At 56.6% G+C, this 18987-nt stretch overlaps 1 protein-coding gene across 1 annotated transcript; it reads left to right on the top strand.

The window, feature by feature from the left end:
- The first annotated feature begins 6404 nt into the window (after positions 1-6404).
- CBX6 (chromobox 6) lies at positions 6405-17353 on the top strand. Its single transcript, XM_024579399.3, has 5 exons — positions 6405-6559; positions 6739-6782; positions 6940-7005; positions 7149-7215; positions 11546-17353. The coding sequence occupies exons 1-5, from the start codon at positions 6491-6493 to the stop codon at positions 12542-12544; spliced, it is 1245 nt and encodes a 414-aa protein (XP_024435167.2). The 5' UTR covers positions 6405-6490; the 3' UTR covers positions 12545-17353.
- Positions 17354-18987: the final 1634 nt, after the last annotated feature.

Here is an 18987-nt window from a genome sequence, read left to right as displayed (position 1 = left end):
ATCCCCGGTGCCTAGAATCACGCCAGGCACATGGTTGGCACCCCGGGGAATGTTGGGTGACTGGCTCCCCAGTGTCAGGGAACTAAGAGGTACAGGCGTCCCGGCCCTCAGGGAGCTCTTGCCACACGAAGGGAGAGCAATGACGAGATAGAACTCTCCTGTGTCCCTGGAACTCTGCAAACACCCACATGGGGCAAAAGGAGGCGGGCCAGTTCTGCCTGAGGGGGCAGATGTGAGTTCAACAGCAGAACATCTCAGGACTGAGTTTGGAAACCCATGTAGGTGCTTCCCAGGTGAGCCAAAGGTGCACAGGTGTGAGAAAGCAGGGACCATTCAGGAAATAGCCGGTGGTTCCATGAGACCAAAGGTGGGGGGGAGGCGGGGGACAGGAAGTGAGACCACCGGGAAGACCTCGTTCAAGGGAGAAAGAGCTCGCACTTCCTCCCAGACGCAGCAATGAGCCCTGAGGGTTTTGTTCCCTGTTGATGTTTTGGCTCCTTCCAGTGCCGAAGAGTCTCACACAGAGGAATGAGTTAGTCAGAACGGCCTTTCCAAAAGCTCCCTCTGCCAAAATTGGAGCTCCCCATGTCCCGTGCCCAATTATGACCAAATTCGGGCACATTTCCAAAAGACTCCACTGCCTGCCTTCTAAAAATAGTCAGCCTTTCCTTGGGGGCACATAATTTCACAGCACATAGTTCAGAGGGAACTGGACAGGGCTCGGTTCTTTGGGACTCATATTGTCACCTGACTGCATGTCTTCAGCCCTTTTGTCCCTGGTTTTGTCAGTCCAATTCCATCGCATGGCAGATGTCGTCGGGGAGTGGGAGGAGATGAGAGGGGCTGAATGGGTGTAGAATTTGTATTCATCTCGGCGCCCTCCCTGTTTGGGTAGAAACCCAGTATTCTCCACAGTGCGGTGGAATAACGACAGTCACCACCTTGCAGGATCGTTTTGAGAATTAAATTAGTTAATATGGTGGGTAAAGCACCTGGAACACTCCCTGAAACGTGATGAGTGCTGTGTAAATGTGTGGTTTTACTTCTGACCAACACGATTTCGATTTCCACAACTAAAACTGAGTTTTGGTGGAAGAGAAACATGCAAATACGCACATAGGGTGTGTATCCATGTCTCTTCAGCTATGAGCTGCCTGGGGCGTGCAACCCCCCCCACAGGTTCACCGTGCGCCCCACAGAACTGTAGGCGCCATGCACATGACCCAGTTGTCCCCACAACACACCTCCGAGACAGGGATGGTTATCCCGTTTTACAGACGAACAAAACTGAGGCTCAGAGAGGTTGGCAACTAAAAGCCGCACAGCTCAGATGACATCTGTTTGCACCTTCATCTCTCCGTGCACCTCAGATCCTAAAGGGCAGAAATCCCGTCTATTCCCAGAGCCCAACACGGGGCGGGAAGAAGACGCCCAGTAGGTGTTTGCTGGGTCCAAATTCCTTGCTATATGGTCAAAATTACTCTTGAAAAATGCCTTCAGTGGCCCACTCGTATATCCCACAAATGTTTATTGAAAACCTACTATGTGCAGGGCCCTGAGCTAGCACTAGAGATAAAGTGCACCTGATGGGCAGTTTCTTCCTACCCCCATGGGGCTGGGAGTCTAGTAAGGCCTTGACTCCGTGGTTAGTAGAACGTAAGGTAGTGTCAAGGGCTGGGAAGAACAACAAGACGGCTAAGGGAAGGGAGGGATGGGTAGAAGGGGGGGTACTTCAGAGAAGAATGTCAGAGGGCACTTTTCTGAAGAAATGAGAGTTGAGCAGATTGAAAGAAGTGAGGAAACAAGTTGTGCCCTGACCGGTGTGGCTCAGTGGGTTGGATGTTGTCCTGCAAAGTGAAAGGTCACTGGTTCAAAACCCAGTCAGGGCATATGCCTGGGTTGCGGGTCCAGTCCCTGTTCAGAGTGTGTGCGAGAAGCAGCCGATGGGCGTTTCTCTTTCACACCAATGTTTCTCTCCCTCTCTTTCTCCCTCCCTTCCCCTATCTCTACAAATAAATATGGAGAAAACGTGAGTGTTGGAGGCAGAAGGATCCGCCGAGGCCCTGGGTGGAAACAAACCTGGAGCTCACAGAGCCCACAAAGTGCCATGTTCGTGGCCTGTGGCTCGGCCCTGGACAGCGATGTCTGCTCTCCGCCCAGACCCCCAGGTCCCTTTGTCACGTCCCCACCCCCACCCTACCGTGTGCTTTTTCCTCCAACAGCCAGTTCCTGCAACTCTCCTTCCCAAGACCACCAGGGCACTGATGCCACTCGGCACACTGAGGTGGGAAGCAGGCATTGCCACCCGTCCCCTGCAGCCTTTGACCAGGGCCTGCGTGTGGGGACAAAGATGGAGCAGTAACTTACACTCCAGAGCCCTCAACAGGGTTAGGCTGGGGCCCCCAGAAGAACTGCACCTGAGATGACACTCTGCTCTCCACTTGGCTCCTCCCCTTTCCAGTCCTGCTTCATCCAATCCCGAGCATGTCCTTACTAAGTCATGTGACAACAAACAGAACGGGTAACGTCAGGGTGTGTCGTAGTGAATGCATCTGCAGAATGTCATTTTACATTGTTTCAGTGATGGGAACAAATGCAGAGAACCGACTGTTGGGTTAAACGCACATAGGGTGCCACCCCCACAGCAAGGCAACCCACAGGCCAGGCCTCCAGGGCCCCAGACTGGGGTGGAATGAAGGCCCGTGGCCTGTGGTTCTGAGCTCAAGGCACCACCTTTGGCACCGGGAAGGGGACAGTCCACCTAAAGCCTCAAGAGGCAGCCTGAGTGTGCCAACCACACTGGGTTGACATCTAAGCCTGTGACAAAGCCACTTCCCCTACATCCCTTAGCCCTTGCCTACCCCAATCGCAAGCAAATCCTTTTTATCCAAGCCCCCCCGCCATAGCACAGGTTTCAGTGTATTTATTCCTTCCTTTGTCCAACAGACATTGATTAAGCAGGTGCCCAGAATCCTGCAGGTGCCCGGATGGAGGGAGCATCCAGCCCCAAGGATCCCATCAGCTTTGAGCATGACCTCTGTCCCAGCTGGAGACCCACTTAGGGTACATTATTCCAACAATGGCCCTGAGTCCTCTCTTCATTGTGACCTTGGCATTCCTCCCACCCAAGGGTAGGGTCCATTTCCCCATCCCTGAGTCTGGAATGGCCTTACCTGTTAGTTTTCTATTGCTCTGCAACAAAGTACCACAAAATTAGTGGCTTAAAACAACACTCATGGATTATTTCAGTTTCTGTAGGTCAAAGCCCAGAATAGCTTTCTTGGTCCCCAGTTGGCAGAAGGCTGACTTCCCGGCCTTCATAAGCACGTGAGCCCATTCCTATAATAAAGCTCCCCTTGCGCATCACTGTGTGCAGGCCACTGGCTCTGTGCCTCTGGAGAACTCTGACCAGTACGTCTAGACTCCCAAGGCGTCCTCTACATTCCTGTTGTGGTCTGCTGAGTAATGCCGCCACCCCGAGGTGCCCACTTTCTAACCCCCAGAACCTATGAACATGGTACCTTACGTACCTTGTGTAAATGTTAGCCTATGCCAAAAGGGACTTCGCAGAGATGATTAAGGAGAGGGTGTGGGGATGGGGAGATTGCCCTCGATTGTTTGCATGACTCCGCTGCAATCGCAAGGGTGCTTCTGGGAAAGAGGCAGGATGTCAGTACGCGGTTCAGTCACCAGTTCAAAGGGAAACTGCAGCTAAGAGATCAAGAAAAGGCTGAGGCCTGAGAGGACAGCAATGGAAGAATCAGTAAAGATCATCAAAAGCAAAGATGTGTCATTAGAGACCGAGGCTAAGATCATCCACACCCCCGTATTCCCAATTACTGTGTATGGAGGTGAAAGTTGGACAGTGAAGGAGGCTGATAGAAAAAAAAATGATTCGTTTGAAATAAGGTCTTGAAGGAGGGCTGTACGGAGAGATGAACAGATGGGTCGTAGAGCAAATGAAGCCTGAAACATCGCTGGAGGCAAAAATGACAGAGCCGAAGCCGTCCTGCCTACTTCAGGCACATCATGAGAAGGCACGATTCTTAGGAAAAGACAGTTAGGCTGGGAGTAATATAAGGCAGCAGGAAAGAGGAAGACCACACGTGAGATGAATTGACTCCATCAAAGAAGCCACAGGCATGAGCCCACAGGAGCTGGGGAGGGCTGTGGAGGACAGGGCACAGTGGACATCAGTCCTTCACAGGGTCACCACCAGGAGTCGGAGCCGACCAGGCAGCTCGTCACCCACACGACAGGGATCGGTCGGGGGAAGGCAAAAGTAAAGACTGGAGTGATGCAGCCATGAGCCAAGGAATGTCAGCAGCTTCTAGAAGTTGGATGAGGCAAGGAAAGGATTCTCCTCCAGAGCCCCGGGAAGGAACCGGCCCTGAGGGTATCTTCACTTCAGCCCAGGGACACTGATTTTGGACTTCTGATCTCCAGAACTATAAGATAATAAATTTGTGTTGTTTTAAGCCACTGGGTTTGTGGAAATGTGTTACAGTAGTCATAGGAAGTTAATACATCTTTATTCCGGCACTAGTCACCGTAGGTGGCAGGGGTCTTTCTCCCCCGAGGAGAGTATCTCAAGCTTAGGTAACTTTGTTTCTGATCATTTAACACAAAGCCTTGAAAAGAGCTTGCAAAAGCTGCTGAATGAACTAACAAATGGATTAATGCTTATCAGCCTCATTCAGGTCTGTCTCCCTCAGCCTGAAAATATCCGCACACTCAGTAGCTACACAGCTCGCCTGCCCATTCATTCCCACCACCCCAGGAGGGCAGCTCTGTTCTTACACCCAAGCCCACTTTGGGCTGGCCAGCAAACAGCTATTTCTCAAGAGCCTGTTGATTTTCAGCGGGGAGGGTAATTTCTCCCAAGGTAATAATTGGACAAATCTGCAGAGAGGCAGGAATGAGAATCGGAAATGCTGATATGGTTGACTTGAAACCACAGGAATTGGTGTTGCATCACAGAAATGTAAAAATCATCCTGTCTGATAAACAAGGAATGAGAGCAAGAGACAACCCTGGCCCTCACCACTTCCCATCCCTCTGGACCCCCTTCTCAGCCCCACCACAGCCACCAAAATGAGGGTGAGACCTGTATTTAATGACACCAGAAAGAACTCTATTTTTGTACCATTGAGGGAGAAAAGCTGATTCCAGATAGTGTGAATCATATGGTCCTATTTTGTGAAAAAGAAAGAAATCAAATATATTTACTATATATACAATGTGTGTGTAGGCATAGAACAGAGGCTAGAAGCAGCTTTGTGAAGATGTTAACGATGATTTTATGTAGGTTATGGACAGTTGCTTTTTTTCTTATGTTTTTCTAATTTACAAAGAACAAGACTGTTGATGTAATAAAAATAAAGTTTAAGTAATTCAAAATAAAAGAAATGGAGCGTTTTGCGTGGAAGGGCGGCTTTGCGTCCATTCCCAGACAGCCCAGGTCTCAGCCCCTCCCCAAATAGGAAGCTGGGGTCTGGTCTCCCCGTGAGTAATGGCGGAATCATTAGAGAAACTGCAGGCGGCAGGAGAGTGACGTGGCCAGGGGGCCTCAGAAAACACGTAGACATCAACGTGAAGGTAGTTTCTACCGCATAACCCAAGGATGACCTGCTTCGAGCTCAATGTGGAGTGTGGGGAGCCCGTTCTTACCCCGTGCCCTCTTTCCTCTCCCCTATCACCACACCGATCTCCCTGCGGTCTTCACCCAGCCTCCCGGGTGAAGGCAGGTGCCGCCCAAGATCTTGGCCTAGGAACAGATGCACCGGCCTTCCCGGGCCCTATACACTGCACCCCCCACCTTTCCTGCGGTGGCGTTTTTGTTTTAATTCATCTGAACTGGTTACAAAACCACACTCCCACGAATACATAAATAATGGATGGGGGGGGGGGGTGGCAGCGTTTTAAAGAAATTCCCGCAGGGCTTGGCAAGCAAGCATTTCTGCTGTATCATATTTAACTGTTTGCAAACTTCTGCTGGAAAGATGCGCAGAGGCTGCAAAGACTCCATCGCCCTTCCCCGCCTGGGGCCTGGTGAGACTTGCTGGGGCGGAGGGGTGGGCAGGGTTAAAAGGAGAGAGAAGTTGTCAGCTATCCGGGGCCAGGAAGATGGAGAGGGGAGTGGAAAATGTAAGACTGCAACGCCCGGCTTCCTACGAGCTCAGAATCCACCCCCTGCCCACCCCAGGCTCTGGGACAGGGCTCCGGCCACCAGCGAGGCCCCTTTAAGAGCCAGCGCGCGCCCTAGCCCCGCGTGCGCTCCTTTCCCTAGCAACGGCCCCGGGGGAGGGGGAGGTCCTAGCAACGGCGCGCTCGCCCGCGGGGTCACGTGACGGCCCACAGCTGGAGGGCGAGCGCGCGCCCTACCGCGCGTCCGCCCGTCGGGGCCTGAGCGCTGCGGCGCGTGCGCGAGCGGTGCAGCACCGGCCGCGGGAGCACGGAGTATTATGGGCTGTGGGTGCCGCTGAGCAAGATGGAGCTGTCTGCAGTGGGCGAGCGGGTCTTCGCGGCTGAATCCATCATCAAACGGCGAATCCGAAAGGTGAGCCACCTCCTGGACCGGGACGTCTTGTCCCGCAGCTGTTGGCCGGGTCCGCCGACCATCCCGGTGAAGCGGTCCCGTTAACCCCGGGTATCTTGCCACCCCCGCGCCGCCGCCTCCTCGCGTCCCCGCATCCTCCCCACCCCCACTCTCCCGTTTTTTTCTTCTCTGTTTTACAGGGACGCATCGAGTACCTGGTGAAATGGAAGGGGTGGGCCATCAAGTGAGTGTCGCGGAGTCCAGGAACGAGGGGGGAGGGGAGGCAGCGGACACCGGGCCTTTTTTTCCTGGGGGGGTGCGGGGGGGTCACGTTTGCTCCCTTGCATGTGCCTCTGCCTCTCTGGTTTTCATTTTTATTTTCTGCATATGTAACTCGGCAGGTACAGCACTTGGGAGCCCGAGGAGAACATCCTGGACTCGAGGCTCATTGCAGCCTTCGAGCAGAAGTGAGTTTGGGAAGCTGGCAGGGGTGGCGGGGCCGAGGCTCCGCTGGGGCGCCGCGCGGGGAAACGGAGGAGCCGGGGAGGGTAGCACGGAGTGGGGCCCGGGAAGGGACTCTTTGTAACCTTTTTGCGTTTCTCCGCTGCAGGGAGAGGGAGCGGGAGCTGTATGGGCCCAAGAAGAGAGGACCCAAACCCAAAACTTTCCTCCTGAAGGTAACCTGGCCCAGCCCCAGCAATCCCCTCTCGGGCCCCTAGCCCCGGCACAGCTCGGGGCCTTCTAGGGAGGGACAGACAGATCGGCGGCTGCCCAGGCGGGCGGGCCTTTCCAGACGGGCCCCAGCTGGGCAGGGGGTGGTGGTGAGCCCACTAGGAGCCCCTGGCAGCGACCCGGCTGGCTCCAGCTTCAGCAAGAGGGTTCTGGGAGTCGGGGTCCAGGAGGGGGATAATCCTCACTGACAAACAAGGGTTCGAGGAGACCATTAGGGCTCCAGAAAGGGGATGGATGAAGCAGGTGGGAGCTGCCCACCTAGGCCGTGGCAGGGAGGTCGCTTCTGTACCTGAGAGCCCTCATCTCTCCCAGCCTTGAACCATCTACCCTTGGGCTCCGCCTGGAATTAGGGGAGAGTGAATGTGGTCTCCCTCTTGGCAGGGAACAGGGAGAGACATTTGGGGGCCACCTGCCTCCCCGCCCCCAGCTTCCTTCTCTCTCTCTTAGGATTTGTTCTGCATGCTTTCCCTTCTTACAGGAGAGGGTTTCCACTTGAATTTAACCTAAATCACTTCACTTTGAGCTTATCACTTAGGCTGGTCCACTGGCTTGAGGACTCTGAACCTCAGTTTCCCCCTACCTCTGGCTGTTTCTAGAGGCTGTAATGAGGATGGAGAGAGGGGGCGTGAAACCGTAGCACATTAGCCTTGGCAAGGGAAGGAGACCTAGCTCCTGGAAGCCATCTTAGTTTGGGGGAGGTTTATTTTATTTTGGTTTTTTTGGTTAGAAAAAACAGAATCTGGAAAAGGGAGGGCAGGATTGCCGAGGTGGCAAGCAAGGCTGCAGGAGGACCTCCCTAGATAACTGCAGTCTCCCCGTTAGTGTTAAGATTGTCTTAGGGCCCCTTCCCACCCTGACAGCTTGTGACTTTGTGGCAATTGGTACAGGAAGGGCAGTGAGGACTCTGCAGGGAAGAGACTGTGCAGAATGCAGAAGCTCAGAAGCACCGATTTATCCAAAAGGCTCAAAGCCCAATGAGAGTGAGGTGGGCCTCTCCAGCCCCGCCTCCCCACCCAAAAGGACTCTGTATGTGTAAGGGTTTGCTTTGGAATTTAAAGCAGAAGTGAAAGAAATTTTGGTTTCCATAATTACATATTTCTGTGACCCCTGGCCCCATCTGCACACATCTTAGGGGATCCATGAAGTAACCTTTAACCCTTAATGAAGCTTTGGCGGGATTAGGCGGGGCAGCTGGAGGGCTGGTGGGCTGTGTGACAGCCTCTCCGCGCTGCTGGAGCACCCTCTAGCGGTGAAGCCAGTAATGACTGTGAGCATTGATTTCACGAAATGCCTTTTTTTTTTTTAATGCTTCTAGTTCCTGAGCCTATGGGGCCTAACACAGAGCTGAGCCCCGACGTGGATTATCTCCTGTAATCCCCTCAACAACCCTATGAAGTGGGGGGTGGGGGTGGGGAAGGTATTATCCCCATTTCGCAGATGAGAAAATCAAGTCCCAGAGAGGGGAATTGACTTACCTCGAGTCCCATCGCCCAACTTCATGGCTTCATCCCGTCCTTCTCTTCACCCTGCCCCTCAGACCATACGCATCAGGTCCAGGGGAAAGGTGGGCAGACACACACAGGAAACCATGGAGGGACCAGGGATGGAGGCAGATGAGAGGACTTTGACTGGGTGGTAGTCCTCTCTGTGATGGCTCTGTGAGTCCCTGACAGGCAGTGTGTATAGTTCGCTCAGCTAGCACGCTGTGCTGGGAACTATTTTGAGGAGCGCAGGAGCCCAGGAAGTCGGTTGCATTATCACCATTTACACACGGGGAGACGGAGGCCACAGGGGTAGAATGGCTTGCCCGCGGTCTCCGAGTATCGGCAGCAGAGCCCGTGTCTCTCGCCCCCCATGCTGTGTGCACTGCCTTGCCCGTCACTGTCAGCGCCATGGGTGCGTTGGCTGTGGGTGGCAGGCCCAGGCCTACCTTCAAAAAAGTTTTAGTCGGGAAGGGAGGGAAGGAGGGGGGTTAAACCAGTCCCTTTTAAAAAAATAAATCGTACAGGGTGGGGCAAAAGTAGGTTTACAGTTGTTCATAGGGAAAATGATACAAGAATTAATAAGCAATAATACAGGAATAAACTCTGTGTTTCACAGACTCACAATTGTATACTTATTTTTGCCCCACCCTGTATTTAGAAATTTATAAAGGAAGACAAGTTTCATAGAAGTTAGGAAACCATACATTAGAAAAAGCTCATTGCTCCTAAGCGCCCCCGCCCCACACCATGGACAGATCTGGTATTTATTGAATACTTGCTGCCTTCCAGGTACTGTGCTTAGCAGGCACCGATGGTCTCAGCGGCCCCTGTGGTGGGTGGGTCCTGCTGTGATGGCACAGGAGGCCCACTGAGCCGATCTGATGTTTGCCCACGTTCCTGGCCCCATCCCCAGGGGGTCTCCATCACTGCTGAACTCTGGCAGGAAGATTATTACGGAGGTCCAAGGACTCGGGCAATGTACAGGGGGAGTAAATGCTAACGCCGCTGGGGGGCGGGGGCGCGGATCAGAAAGAACAGGATCCCCTAAGCTCCAGCGGGGCTGACCCTGCTACAGGCCCTGCTTGCCATGCCAAGGAAGGTCTGGTGGCTTTCCCCTGTCTTTGGGAAGAGGTGTAAGGGAACCAGTACCTGGCTGTGCTGGCTAGGAGCAAGAGGAGCTGGCAGCCCTGGCAGGGGCAGTCTGGGCACTGTGTGCTGCCGCCTCGTGGCTGAAAGGGTTGATGATCGGGCAGCCCCTGGGGGCCCTAAGTGTGTGGGAGGGCCATGTGACATTAAAGTGTTCTCCCACATTCTAAATGAAGTCATCCTCGCTTACTTAGGAAATAAGTCAGCAAACACATCTTCTGGGGGCTGTGGTCAAATTCAGCTTTGTCTTGTCTGAGGGGCATGCAGGCTACCTCCCAGGTACTGCTTAGGTGCCCCAGTGCTATTGTGGGTAAGGCAAAGAGACCCTCAAACCACAGGTCCCATTCAGGGAGCTCACAGACTAGGGGAAAGTGTCCCTTTCTTGGCCACCGCCATCTCCCCCTGGATGGAAGCAGTCACCCCCCAATGGGTCCCCTGCCACACCAGGCACCATGGTGTCTGCAGAGGCAAATGGGATCAGCCTCCCATCTCCACCAGCTCTCCAGCCTTTGCATTCGGTCCCTTGGCCTCAAGGCATCCTCTCACCTCCAGGTGCTCAGCCTCCACCGTCTGTCTCAGCAGCACCCCTTCAGCAGGCCACTTAGGCCCCTGCAGCCACGTGGGGTGCAGCCGGACTCTGGAAGGACCTGGGCTCTGCTACTACAGCTTTTTCCTCCAGGGTCTGCGTCCCTATTGTGCTCCTCAGGCCCCACACTTCCTTTATTGCAACAAGTCCCCCTGCATCCTAACTGCCTGTCACTTGCCTTCCCCCGAGAGCCCGGCCCCGTGAGTAGAGGCTGTGTGTTCATAGTTGTGTCCCCTAGCAGCTGGCACACCCTCGTTAGTACTTTCATAGTGAACGGAGGATACGGAGACCCTGGAGGCGGTTGATGTGCCCTTGTGCACCTGGGGCCTCTGAGGGCTCTGCCACACCATAGTGCGCCCCAGTGCAGCAGGTGAGATGCCGCACAGCCTTGGGGCTTTGCGGATTTCACACCTGGGCATGCAGCTGGCTGGACGGTGTCTGGCCGCCCACAGGACTCTGCTGCCCCCACCATTTTAGTGGAAAGAATATGAAGTGGTCTGTCCCAAAGACAGTGAGCGTCTGGGGAGGCGAATCCAAGCTGGAGATGCAGCCAGTCCAAAGGCGGAGAGAGACCACAGAAAGTTTGAGATCCTACAAATGTGTCATTGGGGTGTGGTATGGGGTGGAGCAGGGAGGGGGCTCGCTCTCTTTTCCATCCCTGAAAATTGGTCCGTGGAGGAGTGCCGGGCTGGGCTCCCTCACAGAGCAGGGTGGGTCAGGGGCTTCTGAGCAAAGGGCTTGTCTCTGTACAGTGTCCCAGCTGTTGGCACTCCTGTGTCAGCGAGGGCAGCCACTGGCCCGTCCATCTGTAGGGCCCATAGCTGAGCTTGCATAGGTAGTGTGGATCTTGGAGCTGGACTAGGGTCCCATTTCCCTCCGATCTGTTGTCTGTCTGAATGTTTCCTTTTCTTTCTAAGATGGGTCAAAAGCAGCACTGATTTACCTAGGTGCTCTCAGGATGGTTTAACGAGACCGTTTGTGTGAGTGGCTGGCACTAGAGTGTCCAGGAGAGGGCAGTGGGAAGCTAAGCTCCCACCAACCCCTCCTGTACCCCCACAGGCACGGGCCCAGGCAGAGGCCCTCCGCATCAGTGATGTGCATTTCTCTGTCAAGCCAAGTGCCAGTGCCTCCTCTCCCAAGCTGCACTCCAGCGCAGCCGTGCACAGGCTCAAGAAAGACATCCGCCGCTGCCACCGCATGTCCCGCCGCCCCCTGCCCCGCCCAGACCCCCAGGGGGGCAGCCCCGGCCTGCGCCCACCCATCTCTCCTTTCTCCGAGACCGTGCGCATCATCAATCGCAAGGTAAAGCCTCGGGAGCCCAAGCGGAACCGCATCATCCTGAACCTGAAGGTCATCGACAAGGGCGCAGGTGGAGGGGGTACCGGGCAAGGGGCTGGAAACCTCGCCCGCCCCAAAGTCCCCTCTCGGAACCGCGTCATCGGCAAGAGCAAGAAGTTCAGTGAGAGCATCCTGCGCACGCAGATCCGCCACATGAAGTTCGGCACCTTTGCGCTGTACAATAAGCCCCCTCCACCCGGCCCTCTGCCGCCCCCGCAAGCCAGCAAGGCCGACGTTGCTGCCTCTGCGGCCCCGGGGCTGCTCCTGCCATCACCCGCTGCCCCCTACGACGCCCGCAGCTCCGGCTCCTCCCGCTGCCCCTCGCCAGCACCCCAATCCTCTGACCCCGGCGACTCACCTCCCAAGCTGCTCCCCGAGACCATGAGCCCATCTGGCCCCGACTGGCGAGAGCCCGAGGTGCTCGACCTGTCCATCTCTCCCGAGACCACAGCCACCAGCAAGCGGGCTCCTCCTGAGGTCAGTGTGGCTGCCAGCCAGGCACTGGCCACAGCCCCTGAGCCTGCCGGCGCCTCTGAGCCTGAGGCTGGGGACTGGCGCCCAGAGATGTCACCCTGCTCCAATGTGGTCGTCACCGATGTCACCAGCAACCTCCTGACGGTCACTATCAAGGAGTTCTGCAACCCTGAGGATTTCGAGAAGGTGGCTGCTGGGGTAGCAGGTGCTGCAGGTGGGGGTGGCAACAGTGGGGTGAGCAAGTGAGGGGGTGCCATCACGGAGGGGGCTTTGGGAGGGCCCTCCTGCCCAAAGTCATACTCTTGCTCCCACCCTCACCCTCAGACACCTCCGCCTGTGCTTTGCTTGTTTCAAATGGCTGGTGTTGACCCCGGGATGGGGCAGGGCAGTTGGAGCCCTTTGAAGCCCAGTGGGGGCCAGTTCTGGACCAGATTAGGGCTGGGCTGGGACCAGGGCACTGGGAAGTCCTCCCTCTTGCAGTTTGGTGCCCTCCTTGCCCATGCACAGTGGGGCCCACTGGGCGGCTCCTGGGGAGTCCCAGCACCCAGGGTTCAGCTGCCCCGCCGCATCCCACCCTGTCCCCCCAGCTTGCTTCCAGCTCTCCTGCACAGTGTCTGATTTCTCGGTGCTGACCCAGCAGCCGCGGGCCCCTCGGAGGCCCCTCCCAGCGTGCGTGCTGTTCCTTTCCTTCCTCCAGATGCCTGGGCAGGAGGGGCAGGGATGGCAGAGCTCAGACAAAGGTGGGGGCGGGGCCAGCCTCGCCCCTCCCTCCACATCAATGAGGGTGGCTGTGCCCAGAGGCAGGGGTCTTCTGCCCACAGTCAGAGGAGACCCAAGGGCCCCCTTAGGCCCCACCCCACCTCTTCACTAGTTTCCAGCTGGAAGATGGGGCAACAGGCAGGGAGCTCAGCCGGCCATAGCCTCCCAGCATCGAAAGGCCCCTTCAGTTCCCAACCAAAGGTGCTACAAGAACCTGCTGTGGAAACTTCCAGCTGTGCGAGTGTGTCTGCCGCCCCTGAGCGTGTTTGTACATGTGTCCTTACGTCTGTGCATTGGGCACTGGGTCCAGGCTTTCCAGGTGGCACCCTTTGGGGTTCCTCAGAACGGAGTCACCAAAGGCCCGGACCCTCCCTTACCGTCAGCTGGGCCTGTGGAGGCCACCAGGCCAGTCTTCCTGGCCTGGCTGGGCCTGAAGGTTTTGCTGTGGAGGCCACCAGGCCAATCCCTCCAGCCTGGGTGTGCCGGGGGCATGGCCCCCATGCCCTTCTTTTTTGGGGTGGGCCACCTGACTGCCAGGCCTTCGGTGGCAGCACACCTAGCCTGGTGGAGACTGAGGCAGAGAAGGGAGACCCCCTCCCTGAGCTTCCACCTTCCTCCTGCGTGTTTTAGGAGAAGGAAGAGGCCTGGAAGTGTTTTCCAGGGTCTCAGGCTTCTCTCGAGCCCTCTCTTGCTTCTGACCCTGAGGCTTTCTCAGAGCCCAGCCTGCTCCAGGCAATGGGAGGCCTCTGTTGCCCTGGACAGCTTTTCTCCCTCTGCTGCCAGGGAGTGGAGGCATCCCTGCCAGTGGCAGAGACCAAAGCCCCAGCTGAAGCCCGGGCACGGGGAGGATAGGCGGGCCGAGGTGGGGGGACAAAGCAGAGGCCTGTGTTCTTCAGGAGCGCGAGAGCAGGCGGGGCTGGGATCTGCTGCACCACAGCCTTGGGCAGCAGCCCTGGCACACCATCAGTCTCAGTTTGGCACGAGTGGCGTGCCCTGCTCGGAGCTCAGTGTGGCTCCCTGGTGTGTGCAGTGAGTGACCGGTCTCAGTCCAGAAGCGCGGTGGCAAGAGGCAGGAGAAGGTAGAAAGGGAATCCGATTAGGGAGCAGACTCCTTCGTCCCGGAGTGTGGGAGGGCTGCTGACAGATCTCCCCAACAGGGCTGCGGCCCAGCCCAGCCCTCCCCACCCCCTGGTGTGGAACGAGGGCCCTCACAGGGTTTGGGGGGCTGGCACTCCCGGACCCCTCCGCACCTGCCCTTTGTGTTGGCTCTGTGGCCGTCCAAGTGCCAATTGGCTTCCCCCCAAATAAGGGCTGGTGTTTCTCCTCTGTCCTCAGAGGTGATTTCCCCCGACCCCTCACCCCAGGGGCATGGCCGCCTGGGTGCCAGTTACAGGTGTTTCCAGAGACCATAGAAATGTGTTTTCCTGAGAGTCCGTGTCATTCGTGACTTTTTTTGTAAAGAAGTTGTGTTTTCAGAGGTGATTTTATGACAGGAAAGTGAAAGACTTAGTTTTGCAAAAAAACAAAAAAAGAGGAAAAAAAAGAAATAGAAAAAAATATTGTGGGATTCCTATGGGGTTTGGGGGGAGGGGAGAAAGATATTTAAAAGAAAAACTAGTGACGCAGTGATTGCACAGGTGAGGTGGCAATGTTGGGGACAGGAGCGGAGGCCCAGGCCCAGCTGGCGGGTCCCCAGGGTTGTGGCCAACTGCCTTGCTTCCGTGGTTCAAGGCAGCACAAGCCCTTCTCCTGTCCTGGGCCCAGACTCCACACCTGTCCTCCCTCAAAGGGAAGAATGACAGCTGGTTCCAAGGGCGCTAGCCAGAAGCTGCAGGGACCAAGCCACTGGAGCTGATATTTGGGGAGGTGGGGGGTCAGCTGGGGTCCCACCGCCACCAGGATGGGTCATTGGCACCTCTCTCCGGGAAGGCTGGTGAGTAGGTACAGTTGGGTTTCTTGCTCTCCGTTCCTTTGCCAGCTTGTTGGGCCACCTGGTCCCTACCACTGCCACTCTGTGGGGGGCTTCTCCCTCCCCATCACCCCAAAGACCATGGCACCCCTGGGCTTCCCTGGCCAGGTAGTGGATGCAGGCTTCAGGCAGACGGAGCTGTGGACCCTGGGAGACTCTTAGGTGGTGACCCTGTGGATTGGGGGTAACCGTGGGCAGGAGGGAATGCCTGCCCCAGAGCCCCAGCTTGGCAGCCCCGCCCCACCTTGGCGCATGCAGAGACACGCATGCACACTGCTCTCAGGTGGGCAGCGCCCCACAGGGCCTGAGTGGGCACAGTGTTGCCAGCAAGCAGAGCCCCCCTTACCTCTCTCCAGAGTGGCTTGAAGCAGGGGCCCAGAAGAGCCCCCCCCACTCTTGCACGGATCTGCCTCCCGTGGGCCCTTCCCCCTTGCTGCTTTTCCGTTTGCCTAATTACCAAGCAGAAGTTGCAGTCTGGTTTGCTTTATTTTTATATGTGAAATGCCCCCACAGCTCGATAGCCCCCGTGTTCAGCCTTGGTGGGGGCATCAGTCATGTCCCCTTACTGCCGCACCTCCTCATCCACGTCATAGGAAACAGGTGAGGTCTGGTGCCTCTGGTTTGAGACGGGAAGGCGGGACCCACCCCAGACCCGCTCCCCTCCCTGACTCTCACTTGCCCGTCTGTGAAATGGGTGCATCGGGCAGCAAGGCCTCTCTCTGAAGCACTGCTGGTGTCCAGGCAGCCACAGGGGGTCAGGCGGTAGATGAGGTTGCGGCCCTGGGCCTCCAGCCACCCACCGCTCCCACAGCCCCCTTTGGCTCTCACCCTGCAGCGGGGTCAGGGTCAAAATGAGCTTCATCCTGCTCTGGAAAGAGGTGACGATCAGGTCCCTAGCCACAGGGTGAGGTGGGCACAGTGGGAGGGATCACCCACTTACAAGACACGGACACTGGGTCTCAGAGGCAGAGCTGCTCCATGGGGTGAAGAGCCCAGCTGCTCTGGCCTTTGGCCTTTTTAAAGCCCCTTTAAGTGGCGGGGCCTGGGCCCTGGAGCCACCACGAAGCTGGCAGGCTGCCCCTGAGCTCCAGGGTCCTGGGGGAGGGGTCAGCCCAGGGTAGGCAACTTCATGGGGAGGGTGGGGTGGAGGCTGAGCCGCCACCAGCCTTTCTAGCCTCTGGTGACCCGCCCAGACACGCCACCCTTCCCACCTTGTGGGGTTTTGTTTTTGTTGTTGGTTTTCATTTGTTTGTTTGTTTTGCACTTGGCCCACTTCGGACAGGGGGGCCCTGCCTGGTCAGCTCCATGGGCTCCCACGCACTAGCCCAGGGCAGCCTCCTGGGGGCTTGTATGGTTTAAGGAATCACTTTTAAAAGAAAAAAAAAAAGAAAGTGTTTAAAGGTTTTTGTTTTTTCTGTCTGCATCTCCTCTCAGAGTCAGAAAGCCCAGAATTACGGCCTCCAACTCCAGGAGAGGGAGGGGGTCTCCCCAGCCTGACCCGCGTGTTGCTGGCGGTCTCCAAGATGCCACAGTGGGACAGGCTGGGTGGGGACTGAGGCCCCCACCTCCCAGGCCTGCAGGGTTCCCCCCTCCACCTTGAAGGAGTCAGCACCTCACTCCAACAGTGCGTGAGCGCCTACTGTGTGCAATGCTTCCTCTGGGCAAAGGGGGGCTGGTGGCCTAGTGGGGGACCCTTTGCAAGAGGCCAGGGTGGAAGGAACGGAGTTCTGGGGTCTGCCCCTGCTGTTGGCCCGAGTGGAAATGGAGACTTTTTTTTGTTGTTGGTTTTAATTTAAAAACACAAAGGCCTAAAGAAATGTATCTTATAATTTTTTTTTTAATTTTTGAAAAGCTCATTTAATGAATTGTGCACGAATGAATTCTATATATATAAAATATACATATATAGCTCTATATTTGGGGAGGGTGCTGTCTCTTTTCTCTTTCTCATTTTAAAAATGAAGTGTTGTTGCCTTTGTCTGTGGTTCAACCATCCAGCTCCCAGCTGGCTAAACTTTGCCTCCAGTGGTTACAGAGAGGAAGCGAGTGGGGTTGGCAGGAGACCGGAGTGGACAGGCCACCCCAGCGTGACGGGGTCCCCTCCCGCCTGCCCCTGTCCCAGAGGCTGCGGGTGGAGAAGGTGGCTTGTTTCGGGTGTGGGTTTTGGTTCTGTTCTGGATTCGGCTGTTTCTGGTCCGGGGGAGGGGGGTTTGTGCCGATTCTCTCGTCTTGTACGTTTTGTTCTGCTGCTCTTCAATATTGTATCGATGCCAGGAAGGGGGGTGAGATGCCTCTTTCGCTCCCCAAATAAATTGTCACATTCCGAAGCTAAGGCCCAGCCCCTGGGTTGGGGTGTGTCTGTCTTGTTTCTGCTGCTGTAACTGTGGTCTGGAAAGCACCGGATCTGCCTCTCCTGTCGCAGGTGACTAGAGGGGCACTGCCCCTGCCACCCCACTCCCTCTGCCTTGTAACCGGTAAGTGGTGGTGAGCACCCGTCCCTGGCGAGACGCTTCCTGGGACCTGGAAAGTGTCTACTAGCAGGCACATGAGAGGGTGGGGCCCCGCCACTGCCTGCCCCCACCAGTGGGAATTACATCACCCATGGGGTGGGGGGAGTCTGTGGGGCTGGATCCCCGACACGCTTGTTGCCCCAGAGCCTGAGCGAACAGCCCAGAGTGGGGGGGCACGGGGTGCCCTTGCTAGTGGTTCCACAATTTGTCACAACATCTGGATAACAAGGAGCTGCTTCAGGTTTGTTGAAACGTGTTCTCTGGGCACGGGGTGCCTTCTCTGATTAGACCTGCAGCCTCGGAGATGCCAGCCGTCTGCCCTGCAGGATGCCCGCTGGGCTTCAGAAGCAGCTCCCAGCCAGACTCCCTCCGTCCTCAGGGGCTCGCTCTGTGCCTCTGGGTATCCATGCCGCCCGTTTGCCAGGCCTTGTTTGGGTGTCGCCTTCCTCACTGCCCTCACCCCCTCATCCCGACACTTCCCACACCTCACCTCTCCCTTGGGTCCAGCCCCCTCTCCATTGCGAAGCCTCACTGGGCGGCCAGGCTCCAGCTGGCCCGCACCACCTCCCGCCTCTGCACTGCAGTGTGCTGCCTCGAACCTTTAGAGAACCCACAGTCCCCAGGTCATGTCCCAGGCCCGCAGCCTGCGTGGGGTGCCCCTCTCCTGCCCCACCCCCACACGTGCTCTCCCACCTCCATCCCCGGGCTGACCTGTGGGCCGGTCCCTCCCTATCCCTGAGTTGCCTGCAGCACAAATGGGAGCATGGCCCTGGCTGTGGATGGTCCTAGATACAGGGGCCACAGAATCTGGGCAGGGAGATGGGAAGGTGGGCGACCAGGGATGGAGTCCACCTGTGAAATAGGGCGGGCCCTCCTCCATGGCACCTACTCCAGGTCACCCCTCCTTTGTCTCCACTCTATCATCTTGCCCAGCCCTGTTCTGTCCACAAATCATAATTCAGCGCCTACTTAAAAAAACAAAAAAACACGAGCTGCCAGTGCACCGACTACTTGCCACTTTACTCTCTCCTTACTCCCTTCGACTCCCCGGCCCCGCTGCCCCCACCAGTTCCCAGTGAGGCCTGGAGTGATGAGTGAGTGTTCTGGGGCGGGTCAGTGGCACCGGCCCCACAGTAGGTGGGGCTTCTCTGCACCCCCCTCTCTGCCCCCAACCTGCATGCTTTCTGGGACTGAGCACGGGGACTGCCCTTGTCAGGCGAGTGTGTCCTGAGACTCGAGTCACTAGGGTCCCTTATCACAAGTCAGGCCATTACTTACTAAGCAGCTATGTCCGTTGACCAGTTGCCGGTGAAGGTGTGTGGCCACGCCAGCTTCCGGAGGAGGACCAAAGGGTTTGTGACATGGGTGAGACAAAATCACACACCCGGGCTGGGGGAGCCGCCGCCCCATCCGAGGTGCGTTTGTGGGTTACCGCAGCTGCCGCCGGTGTC

The sequence above is a fragment of the Desmodus rotundus genome, chromosome 3 (assembly GCF_022682495.2).
Source record: "Desmodus rotundus isolate HL8 chromosome 3, HLdesRot8A.1, whole genome shotgun sequence".
Classification (NCBI taxonomy): domain Eukaryota; kingdom Metazoa; phylum Chordata; class Mammalia; order Chiroptera; family Phyllostomidae; genus Desmodus; species Desmodus rotundus.
Note: the sequence above shows the minus strand (reverse complement) of the source record. Positions and strands in the feature narration are given on the sequence as shown.